Source organism: Podarcis cretensis (genome assembly GCF_951804945.1).
Source record: "Podarcis cretensis genome assembly, chromosome: 14".
NCBI classification, from domain to species: Eukaryota; Metazoa; Chordata; class Lepidosauria; order Squamata; family Lacertidae; genus Podarcis; species Podarcis cretensis.
The window spans coordinates 5835314-5848205 of NC_137183.1; the positions used below are offsets into that span (position 1 = coordinate 5835314).

A 12892-nucleotide genomic window follows, 5' to 3' on the forward strand; every position below is an offset into this window, starting at 1 on the left:
TTTAATGAAGGTGAAAGGAGAGCGCAACATATGGTCTGAAGCTCAACATCAAAAAAACTAAGATCATGGCCACTGGTCCCATCACCTCCTGGCAAATAGAAGGGGAAGAAATGGAGGTAGTGAGAGATTTTACTTGATTGGGCTCCATGATCACTGCAGATGGTGACAGCAGTCACGAAATTAAAAGACACCAGCTTCTTGGGAGAAAAGCAATGACAAACCTAGACAGCATCTTAAAAAAGTAGAGACATCACCTTGCCAACAAAGATCCGTATAGTTAAAGCTATGGTTTTCCCAGTAGTGATGTATGGAAGTGAAAGCTGGACCATAAAGAAGGCCGATCGCCGAAGAATTGATGCTTTTGAATTATGGTGCTGGAGGAGACTCTTGAAAGTCCCATGGACTGCAAGAAGACTCCATTCTCAAGGAAATCAGCCCTGAGTGCTCACTGGAAGGACAGATTGTGAAGCTGAGGCTCCAGTACTTTGGCCACCTCATGAGAAGAGAAGACTCCCTGGAAAAGACCCTGATGTTGGGAAAGATGGAGGGCACAAGGAGAAGGGGGCGACAGAGGACGAGATGGTGGGACAGTGTTCTTGAAGCTACCAGTGTGAGTTTGACCAAACTGCGGGAGGCAGTGGAAGACAGAAGTGCCTGGCGTGCTCTGGTCCAGGGGGTCAGGAAGAGTTGGACATGACTAAACAACAACAACAACAGGTATTACAGAAGGCCCCAGGGGTTTACAACGAAAATGCCACTAGTGGGCCCAGAGAAAGTGGAGCCAGTCCCAGAGGGAAACTTGACCTTCTGCGAAAGTCTGTCAAATGGAAATTTCTCTACACCCAACAACAATACGTGACCAGCGCCGGTAGCTCTTCAAGGGGCAGCGCGTTCCGAAGGCACAAAAAGGACAGTCAGACCAAGGGCGGCTTCTTGGCCCAGGGGCGGAACCAGCCCTCGCTCCGGCCTTTAAACCCCAACGAAGCTTTCCCCCTAGACCCCAAACCTGGCCGTGGGGTGGCAACAAGAGGTCAGTCTCGGAGCCCCCAGGCGACCCTCGGACCAAGATACGCGTCACGGACCTCATGCACACGTGCAGCTGGAGCCGCGCACGAGTGGAGCACAAGCCCAAGAAGGAGGAAAGCCGGTTCGTCACACGTTGCCACTAAGCCAGTGGCGGGGAGTTTCACAGGCCACGACTCAACAGACCCCTTCGTAGCTGCGCCGCCATAGCCAGCACAGCCGCCTCCTCGCGCTTTTTCAAGGCCGCCGCCGCCGCCGCCTCGCCCTTCTGAGGGGATCCTAGCGGCGTCGCCATTGGCTCTTCGCGTCGAGCCCGCCTCGCACAATTGGCTGCCACTCTCTTGTGCCCGCCCCTTATTCCTGCGTTGCCAAGGCGACTGCGGCCTTCAGCTGCGGGCTCCGACGCTCGAGAAGGGCGAGAGGGGAGACACATTCTCGCAGGGGCCGCTAAAAGCGCGCAAGGCGACATGGGAGTTGTAGTCCTGCCTGGGAAGATGCTCATCTTTAGGAGTTTTTTCAAGTCGTCGGTTCGAAACCTGCCGTTTCCTTTGCGCGGAAAGTAAACAATGGCTGCTTACAAAGATCAGTAATGAGACAGCCCCTGTCTTCAGCTTTCGCGACGCAAAGACAAAACACAAAAGAAACGGGGACTGAGGAGGGGAAAAGTAAACCCGGGCATGTGTTACAAAGTTATTCTAACGATCAGCTGGAATGGAAACGGTTCAAAGGAGAGAAGCCCACAGTTGCTGGTCTCTCAAATGAGTTGATGGAGGGGCCCTGCAACCCCATCTCAGGCCCTTTACAGTAACCTCATGCACATTGGAATGACCCACGAGAATTGCCCTGCTGGGTTCATCTGTTACTTGCTTGCAAGTGATGCTTGGTCTGCCCCATGCAGTGGCGTAGCATGGGTTGTCAGCACCCGGGACAAGGCAAGTAATTTGCGCCCCCTAACCGGGGGCAAGGCAAGTAATTTGCGCCCCCTAACCCGGGGCAAGGCAAGTAATTTGCGCCCCTAACCCCTAACCTGCCGCCGCTGCCAGCTTCTTCTTGCTGCTTCCTGGGCTGGGGTATTTACGGTAAGGTAGCCACGGCGGCGGCGGCGGCGGGTCCGTGTCAGGTGATCTGAGGTAAGTTGCCGCTGGCGCTGCCACCCAGACGACTCCGCTTGCCCGGAGGAGGAGGAGGGCAGAGAGGTGAGGAAAATGCAACATGGCCCAGCAGCTGCAGTAGCAGCGGTGGCGGCGGGGCTGTGAGGAGGGGCTGCCTGGCGCGCCCTCTGCGGCCCTGACGCGCGGGGACCGCGGCAAGCGCTGAGAGCCGCTGCCTGCCGGACGCCTTCAGCCCGGACGCGCGCACAGCTCGTCGGTTCCGCGAGACATGGGGCTCTGCTACAGCCTGCGCCCGAGGCTCTTCGGCGACTCCGGAGGCGGCGAGCGCGTCCCCCCCCCAGATGTTGCGCCTGGTGCGGCCGGCCCCCCCTGCACCCCCCAAGCTACGCCACTGGCCCCATGGTAGCAATATTTAAGAAAAATAGTTTTGTGACCTGGTATTTGGGCCATGAATAATTATTTTAGGGTGTGGTGTGGTCCTATGGATAAAATTGCTGTTACTTTTTACATTTTATTTCTGATATTTTTCCGTTCTTCTGACATATGGTTATCTTCTTACTGCTGTTTGCTGCGCTGTGGTCCAGAGGAAGAGCGGGGTACAAAATATTGAATGAACGTCCAGTCCAATGTGGGATTACTTTTAATGGGTTATGAAACAGATTCCTCTTATGAGATATGTCTACTAATGACTGAATTTATTTCTGGGTGCAGTTAGAATCTTCTCAAGTGCAGCTACCTGACAAAATGCAAACTGGTTTGTAAGGCCATCTGCTAGGAAAAGCTGTGCTTCTAACAGTTTCAAACCATCTGATATTCTAATAATTTAGAAAGTTGTGATACAGTTGAAACCCTCAACTACTCCCTTCATGCAGCCATTCTGCTTTTATTCTTAAATAGCCCATGTAAAGATTGACATCTTTTGTCAGATTATTTGTTTAAACAGAAAGGAATTATATTCACAGAAGGCAAAAACAAAACACAATTTTATCACTCTTGTTATTTTTATTGCATACAAAAAAATAGTTTTGAGCAAGTTTTTAAAAAGGCATTCAATGTAGACTATTGAGTGTTATGTTCCAGCTCAGTGATTATACTTTGATATGTATGGTGATGTATCCAGGCTAGTTAACTCTGTGTTTTGATTCTTACTGCATGCCTAGCTGTAACTTTCAAAACACAACTGCTCCTGCACGCCCACTTTTGACAATACTATGCCAGGAAATGCAACCAGCTTCTCTACTGCTCCTTTACCCACCCATGGGAGACAGCGGTGCCCAGGATATTGGTGGTGGCAGGTAAGGGAGCCTAGAAGACAAAGGCAAGGGTCCTTGAAGGACAATGTGCCAGACCTGCCTCCAGGCTTACACCCCAAAGTCAAAACCTTCAGCTGATCTCCCTCAACCCCGCATTATGACCTCACAGGTTAGTAATGTCAGCCTTTCATCTTTTATGTCTATCATTTTAGTGTGAGGATTGCAACATCCCTCTAGGATGAAGAGCTGTTTGACACTGGAACAGACTTTTTCAAAAGGTGGTCACTCTCCTTCATTGGTGGCAGTGGAGTGCAGTAAAATTTATGGGAGTATCGCACCTCCCTAAACCAGCCAAGAGCTTCCCAAGCTTTGGGAAGGAGGTGCCAGAGAACACTTAATTGACTTAGTCCCCTAGTCCACTACCTGGAGGTTATTAAAGAGCAGTTGGATGACCATCTGTCAGGGATTCTTTAGCTGTACATAATTCCTTAATTGCAGGAAGTTGATGACCTTTGGGGTCCCTTCCAACCTTTCAATTCTATGCGTCTATGAGGAAAGCCTGGATATCACTGTCCCTTAGCAAAAAAACCCAACCCAAGTTATATGAATCTCTAGACCATGGGTAGGCAAACTAAAGCCCGGGGGCCAGATCCAGCCCAATTGCCTTCTAAATCCAGCCCGCAGATGGTCCAGGAATCAGTGTGTTTTTACATGAGTAGAATGTGTTCTTTTATTTAAAATGCATCTCTGAATTATTTGTGGGGCATAGGATTTCGTTCATTTCCCCCCCAAAATATAGTCCGGCCCCCCACAAAGTCTGAGAGACAGTGGACCGGCCCCCTGCTGAAAAAGTTTGCTGACCCCTGCTCTAGACCTTCCAAAAAGGAATTAGCCATGTCTATCAAACAATACAAAGGGACGCAGGTGGCGCTGTGGGTTAAAGCCTCAGCGCCTAGGGCTTGCCGATCGAAAGGTCGGCGGTTCGAATCCCTGCGGCGGGGTGCGCTCCCGCTGCTCGGTCCCAGCGCCTGCCAACCTAGCAGTTCGAAAGCACCTCCGGGTGCAAGTAGATAAATAGGGACCGCTTACCAGCGGGAAGGTAAACGGCGTTTCCGTGTGCGGCTCTGGCTCGCCAGAGCAGCGATGTCACGCTGGCCACGTGACCCAGAAGTGTCTCCGGACAGCGCTGGCCCCTGGCCTCTTAAGTGAGATGGGTGCACAACCCCAGAGTCTGTCAAGACTGGCCCGTACGGGCAGGGGTACCTTTACCTTTACCTTTTTATCAAACAATGCAGGAATTGCATTCAGGTTTCAAAAAACACCCACACCAAAGCCAAAAGGTGTTCTTAGCATCACTCAAGAATCCATAATGTGCTCTCTTTTTGAATCCTAAATAGCTGCAGTGAATTTTGCTGGAATCATCTCTTCATTACATTGCATTGTGTTCCTTTTGTGATGCTACTATAGGCCTTGAAAAAAATTAGCTATATGTTGCCAGCTTCCTAACATACTGTACTAGAAAAAATCAGTCCCCATTAGAACTTGATTAAGAAAGCACAGTATGCCCACAGTAATTAACAGCTTGAAGATATCTTGATTGAGGCATAATGAATGTACACAATGTCACTCCCTTGTTCACCTCAATTGGAGAGTGATATTGAAACTATAACCAGGATTGGGGGTGGGGGGGATGCTTTGGCTAGCCTTAGTCCAGTAGCATTTTTTCTTTTCCTGTACTTCTCTATTCTGCCCCCCACCAGTGGGCACAGACATGTGAGTTTCCAAGTTCAGAGGTAGCATGTCATGCATCATTGGTGGGTAGGAAGTGCTGTTCAATGAAAATAAAGTTCAAAACCCAGCCTTTTGGGCTAGTTTTATACTAATTTGGATCAGGGCTTAATTTTGCAGCCAACATCACTGTATATAATAAAGATTTATAACCTGTGTCTTTATGGATTTTATTGGACTCCAGCTCCCCTCAGGCCCAGCCATCATGGCCTGCGGTCAGGCACAATGGGAATTAGGTCATTCATCCCTTGTACCTGGGGGTGGCTGCCTGATCTTAGGGCAGTCAGTACAAAGCTAGCAACAGCATTAACAGTCTGATTCCTAACCCACCCCCCAAATTATGCAAATTGAGCCTTAGAAACAACACAGGAGACAGGTGGATTCAGCTAACTTTATTAACTGTAAAACTAAATTAAAAAAAAAAAAAAACACCACCCAGTTCCCATGACAGGGCAAGGGACCTTTCAAAGTTCTATGAAGTCATGGATATTTGCTTTAGGAAGTTAAATTCAAAGTCTTGGTTTAATCTTTGTGGCTGTTACCCCAACCCCCAACCCCAATTTTTGTATTTTTTATTTTTTTTTACAAAACCAGCTTGTGCAGATCTTTAGATGAATTTAGCATTAAGACTGAGGAGCAAACAAATAAAAACAGCCTGTCTTTCCCCCCGTTTTCCTGCAAACTTATTTTATTCAATCTGCATGTATCTACAACCCAGCTAGTTGAAATCAAATATTTAGTGTTCATTAGAGCTGTTTCACAGCAGCAAAATATTACGTTAGAGAAATTCAAATTGCTAGACATAAGAAAATGGTACATACAATCGGACAGCAGTCTAAATGTTTTTAATATTGACATTCAAATATATCTGCATTGTGCTGAAGGTTTAAGAACATGAACATTTGATCTGAAAAGGATGATCCAATAATGGGTTATGCCATTTGAAATCAAAGGATCTGAAGGTTATGTTCCCAGTTATCTATTATGGATGGTGCAACTTGGAACGAACAGCGCCTGCAGAGCTCTCACAAGGCTCCCATTCACTTTCAGGAGGCTTGTGCAGGAGAAGTGCTTGGCGTCTCTCCCCAACACAAGTATACAGCAGCTTTTTCCCCTAATTAAGGAATGTCTTAAAAACACAATAATATCCTTTTTGATCTTTATACATTTAGAACTAAAATACATGATTAAATTAAGGACTCTGAGGTTAGTATTGAGTGAAATCATACTCCGAATAAGCCTGACTCTATGTAAAAAAAAAACCAAAACAAAAAAACCACACAATTCTATTTTCTAAAGCAGATAATCTTGCCTGCAAGTTTGGAGAGGTCACTAAGCCCATAACATGTGCAAAGAAATGCAATACAAGGAACCATGCAAAATGTACAGGAAAATGTGTTAAGAGTAGGGAAAACTGTACGGTCTAAACAAACAAAAGAAAAGCTTTATAAATACACTGAACTGTAGGTTTAGCATTAGGTATACCATAGAGCAGACAAACAGCACTCTAGCAGGTTCAAATGCTTCCAACATCTGCACAGGTAAGTCATGCCATCTTTGGTTGACTGCAGTACCAGGAAGGATGAGCGTGAAGGAGGAGAGCAAGAGGTTTTAGGCAAAAGGGTGTCAACTTTCGCTTGGCAGCTGAGCCTCAATGTCCACTCTGCAAATGGGGCACTTCTTGTTTGTGATCAACCACTGATCTACACACACTTGATGGAAGAGATGCATACATGGAAGACGCCTATGAACAAGAAAAATGGAAGGAGAGAGGTCAGCACTTCACAGGCAAGAATGGCTACCTGAAAACATACATGATAAAAAAGGTCCTCCGTTAAAAACAACAACCCTACTTTATTTTATCTCACATTTTAACATACTGATTAGGAGATCTGACTGTCAGCAAGGCTGTGGCATTTCTTTCCAACATGATGGGCCTTGTATCATAGGGCACCTATATTTTATACAAGGATCCTTAGTGCATAGTGCACCATCTAGTTTCTGAGTCTCTACTTGGGCCTTGCAAGCTTCTCTCTGCAACCATGAAAGTCAGAACTTTCCCCCCCAAAAGGTTTGCAATTCCCTGGGTATTATATGGTGATCTGAGGATGTACTAAAAGCACATGGCCACAATAACGCTAGCACCCCAAACACACTAAATTAGATGGTTTAAGATGCTGAACTGAAACAGTACAGCAGAGCTTGTCCTAAGGTCTGTCAGTGCAGAAGAGTTGACACTGTCTGTGGCAAGGAAAGACTGTAACTGACAAAAGGGGATGTAGGGGATTTTCTTTTTATCAATAGCAGAAGTATGCAGAAGTATGCAGTCTTGAAGATGGTCAAAGGCATGGGTGAGCCATACCCACTCCTTCCTACTAAGCACTGCTCTAATCACATGCAGTGCACGCACCCTAGTTCTGACATAATCCTGGCAGCGGCAGTGCAGGCATGCATTGGCTTCCAAGCATGGGAAAAGCACAAAGGAAGTCGCCTTAAACCAAGTCATACCACTAGCTCAGTACTGCCTACACTGGCAGCAGCTCTCCAGGGTTTCAGGCAGGGGTCTCTCCCAGCTTTACCACCTGGGACCTTTTGCAAAGCAGGTGCTCTACCGCCTGTCCACATCATGTTTAAGAAGTGTTTAAACATTTATGATTCCAGGTGAAGCACTACAGCAAGGAAGAGCTTTTCAACAACACTCAATGTGAATGTGGCTACATGAAACTCAGCCTTTTCTCAGTTTTGGGACTACTATTGTGTTAAATGTTATTTTTCTGTTTTAAGTATGTTTTGATGATATGTTCCTTCTTACTGAAACATTATAAATATTTCAGTTTTTTCACTTCAGGCCCTATAAATGTCAAAAGGGCAATACACTACAGTCCTGTTAACTGATGACCTCTAAAAATCCTGTTAACAGTATTTTCTGATGACAGTTCATTATGGCACTTCCAGTGTACTGATGACAACTAACTGGGACTGGAACAGACTGAATTTCCAAATGCATCTAGTAACCCTCAATTTTGAGAAATATAACATTTCTAAAATGGTTTTTAGAACGCCAGGGATTTGGTCCTGGCTTGGGGTTTTGTTTTGTTTTTAGTTATTTACCTGACATCTTCACCTTCCTCTAATATAGATAAACAAATGGTACATTTTTCCTCTGTATCTTCCTCCGTTCCTTCCTCCCCATCTTGTTTGCAGTGCAGTTTCCTCTGTGAGAACCAATCAGTTGTTACCTTATTAGCAGAGATGACATTATTGGCAAACTGAGTAAGATCTGTTTTATGCACATTTATCAGTTCTGTTATGACTGCATTGGAAGTACACACATGAAGGTTTTAACAAAATGCAACAAGCAGGCTAAGCAACCCATCCATTTCTAGCCTCCCCACAATCATTTTAACAACATATTAAACTTCAGTGATTAAATTGGCATAGACATTTGCAACAACCTTAACAAGTTAAGAAAGCTAAAGAATCTAAAATTAAAGGGAAAGCAGTCCTGGACAACATTACATTAGAAAACTAAACCAATAGTGATGATGATGTCTGGGGCTCCAATCCTAAAATATGCATTGGTGTATAATCCTGGAAAAATAGTGCAACAAGCTGACACAAACCCATGTGGTGCAATAGGCAGGCCTGATAATTGGGCTGAAAAGCTGAGATTTCAGATCAGCTGACGTTGGTGGCTTTAGGCAACTCTTATTCCCCAACTCAATTTCAGCACTATAATATAAACTAAAACTCCACTCCAGTAGCACCTTAAAGACCAACTAAGTCAGTTCTTGGTATGAGCTTTCGTGTGCATGCACACTTCTTCAGATGCACACGAAAGCTCATACCAAGAACTGACTTAGTTGGTCTTTAAGGTGCTACTGGAAGGAATTTTTTTGTTTTGACTATGGCAGACCAACACGGCTACCTATCTGTAACTAAAACTCCACTGATAGGATTGCTGAGATTGAAATTACTACAAATCACTTTTGCATGCTACACGATCAGCAGACTTGTATTACATGTCTGTTTTTGTGGCTCTACCTTTTGGGTGATCAAATGTCCCTACAAATACAAAGAGCACATCAGGGGAAAGGAGAGGCTGGACTTTCCTGACATGCTAGTTTGTATGTGTTGACATTTGATGGAACTTGTCCCTCTCACCTATTTATTAACAATTCTGAACTTTTAAAAGATAAAACAATGTAAGGCTCCAGAACTGTGGATTGAGTAAGAACTGCATTTTCAGCTCCTTAAGGAGAAGCATCCAGTGGCAGTCCTAGGCCAGCTACACTTACAAAACATGTCATTTGTCACTTTCTATAAAATAATAATAATAATAATAATAATAATAATAATAATAATTTATTATTTATATCACGCCCATCTGGCTGGGCCTTCCCAGCCACTCTGGGCGGCTTCCATAAAAACCAAAAATACAGTAAAATCACACGTTAAAAACTTCCCTGAACAGGGCTGCCTTAAGATGTCTTCTGAATGTCAGGTAGTTGTTTATCGCTTTGACATCTGCTGGAAGGGCGTTCCACAGGGTGGGCGCCACTACCGAGAAGGCCCTCTGCCTGGTTCCCTGTAGCTTTGCTTCTCGCAATGAGGGAACCGCCAGAAGGCCCTCGGCGCTGGACCTCAGCGTCCGGGCAGAATGATGGGGGTGGAGACGCTCCTTCAGGTATACTGGACCGAGGCCGTTTAGGGCTTTAAAGGTCAGCACCAACACTTTGAATTGTGCTCGGAAACATACTGGGAGCCAATGTAGGTCTTTCAAGATCTAGTCATGATCTGAGGAGTACATTCTTAAAAGGGTGTGTGTTCTATTTTCTATTATTTACAGATAGGTAAATAAGAATTTGTGGGACTAATATTTGCAAGTTTAGTTGTCCAAAATGTATTCCCACCCCTCCACATGGCCCTAAAACAGCCCCTAAGACATGCTCACCTTCTTGTATTTGTGTGGATATGTGCACCTTTCAATTGTCCCTTGCGAAGCTCCACGATTCACATTTCCTAAACGTTCTTCCAGATGAATTAATTCCTGGAATCAAGGAGGAACCGAGAGAATTCAATATCTTGGTCCTCTCACTTAATCATTTATTCATTCTTCAAATGGCAAAACAGTTGTCTCAACTACTTAATTTACATGCATGTTATTTGGAAAGTAGTATGTAAGCAGTTTTCTATTTCTGATCTCCTCTAATACCACAGGGGTCCTGTCAATCATCAGCCCCTCTTGCTGCGAATGGCTTACCTGCTCTGATGTCATAAAGAGGCTCAGCATGAGGTGGTTTAGTGCTTAAGGGGGTTCTTGAGTCCCTACATGGATAGGGAACCTGTAACTCTCCAGACGTTGATGGACTCCAACTCCTCTCAGCCCCAGCCAGCATGGCCAATGGTCAGGTATGCTGGGAGTTGTAGTCCAGCAATATCTGTGGAGGGCACAGGTTCCCCATCATTGCCTTAAGACTCTGCAATCCAAGGTCTGCAAATAGCCTTCATGAAACAGACCCCCTCAATCCCCTTGTCAGGGCTCCACAGGCTTTTGGAAGATACCTAGTTGGTTCAAATAATGCCAGCTCAGCTTGCTGGTGAGCAGTCGGCTTTACTCTTGTGCTTGTGCACAGGATGGTTTGTTGCATGTTTAATAATGATGGTAGGATGACAATAAAATGCACTGAAAAGGCTGCACTTCCTGATTCTACAACAAGAAGAGCACCAAGGCTTTTGGCTGAAACACAGTAATCAGTTTTTGGCCCCAAGAACACAACTTAAATTGAAAGCACTTCCTGAACATGTTTCCAATGTACTAGAACAGTCTTCCCCAACCTGGCGCCCACAGGATGTTTTGGACTGCAACTCCCATGAGCCCCAGAATTATACAGCCGTGCTAGCTGGGGCTGATGGGAGTTGTGGCCCACAACATCCAGAGGGCAACTACGCTGGAAAAGACTGAACTAGAACATTAAGAGTTCATTAACTCTCTGCATCCGATGTCTTAATTTCTCTGATGTGCATAACAAACTTCAGCTGCAAACGTGGCCCAGCTTCACTTAAGCAAGAGGATTGACAGTTTAACGCCAACTGTCCTCCTCTTCAGCAAGCCACCTCAAGCAGTACCGCATCCTCTCAACATAAACATTTATTGCAGTACATAGTCCATTAACTGCCACCTACTGCTGCATAATAATAATAAAAAGTATTCTATGCTTTTTAAACACCAGCCTTGTTCCCAAGGCATAATTAAAAGGCCAGAGGTCATTAAAAAATATAATCTAAAACCAGATTAGTTTACATTTAACTCTGCAATGTACCCCTCCCCCGTGTCCCCTCAAGCAAAAATCCTGCCACATAGCCAGGTTTATTCTATTACAAACCTCAAAATTGCCCCTGAAAGGGCCTCTGAATGAAGTTCCATCCAATCCCGATGAAATGTAACGAATGTGAGGGTAGCCCGCCATGTCAGGAACCTATTCAAATAGCAGAATGGAGTTAAATCTAATTGCAGAACAGTTTCGAGTATTTTACTGTCCATGTTGCAAAAATACAGAACCCTGCTGCTTTGATTCTCATCAGCAATTGACAGAATCCTGGAAGATGGTGACCCTGCCATCCCTTCTCTTTTTGTAAGGGCTCCTAGAAACAAACTCTTTCAAAGAAGGAAACTATTCTGAACATGGTCTGAACTGGCCCAGAGGATGACTTGTTTTCACCCAACCAAGACTTAAGGTGTGAGTATTTCAGAAACATTTTGGCAAATTATGTGCCTCAAACATAGTAGACATGAAATCTAACATGATGATGGTTATTATAACAAAACTTGCAAGTTATCTAAGAACAAGTCAAGGTAGTTCCTTAGCTAGCCAGCTTCATGCATTGTTCGCATATAATTCAAATAGGCATATACCTTATGGTCTTAAAAGGGCAGGGACTCCTTCCAACAATGATACAACACTTAGAATAAACTGCAGTTTGAATTGACTGTTGGTGTGTGCCTCCGCATACGCAACCTCACCATGTTATTTCAGAACCTACACACACACACACACACACACCCCATTAGAAATTCCAACACTTTTTTATGGAAAGGTGAGAACAAAAAACAAACCCCAAAGGGAACACAGCAAGTCCCTTCAACAGAGAAATCCCAATCCGCACTGTAAAGTCAGTAAGAATGCAGCAAGCAACCCCACTTCCAAGAATGCTGGCCTAACATTTGTGGAGCAGTATTCACCAGCCTGGTACTTTCCAGATGTTTTGGGCATACTGGCTGGGCTGATAAAAGATATAGTCCAAAACATATTGAGCAGCAGCAGGTTGCTGATGGCGAAGGCTGCTTTTGCAACATTGCTGGCTCCAGAATATCATGTCTCCTAAAAGGCCACAGAGATCTCGAGTTAAAGTCATCCCACCAAGCAAAGCAAAAATGAAACAACAGACATTCCAGTATCCCTTCACGCCTAAAGCAAGGAAGTAGTCAAAAGAACTATAGGTTCAGAGTTTCCATCACAGCTAGATGCCTATCAGATGGATTCCACATTCTGAACTTCCTCACAAGTTCAAGCAAACCCCAGTTCCTCAGATCCTTTAATTCTTGAATTAAGATGCAATAGAGGTCACTGGATAGGAAAGTGGAGACTAAATCTTTAAAACAGTAAATGCTCAAATCAGGATGATTTTCTGTCCTTCCAATGACCTGGAACTAAC

At 45.0% G+C, this 12892-nt stretch overlaps 1 protein-coding gene across 5 annotated transcripts in view; it reads right to left on the minus strand.

The window, feature by feature from the left end:
• Positions 1-5553: 5553 nt before the first annotated feature.
• RNF111 (ring finger protein 111) overlaps positions 5554-12892 on the minus strand; it is a 55335-nt gene continuing 47996 nt past the window's right edge. For 2 of the 5 annotated variants that reach the window (XM_079953214.1, XM_079953218.1), the window contains 4 exons: positions 11563-11655; positions 10131-10226; positions 8288-8415; positions 5554-6920 (listed from right to left, as the gene is read on the minus strand). In XM_079953214.1, the coding sequence (XP_079809340.1) occupies positions 6803-6920; positions 8288-8415; positions 10131-10226; positions 11563-11655 (435 nt within the window). In that variant the 3' untranslated portion in view covers positions 5554-6802. The remainder of the gene's footprint in view (positions 6921-8287; positions 8416-10130; positions 10227-11562; positions 11656-12892) is intronic. The other 3 variants (XM_079953215.1, XM_079953217.1, XM_079953216.1) reach the window with 3 other exon arrangements.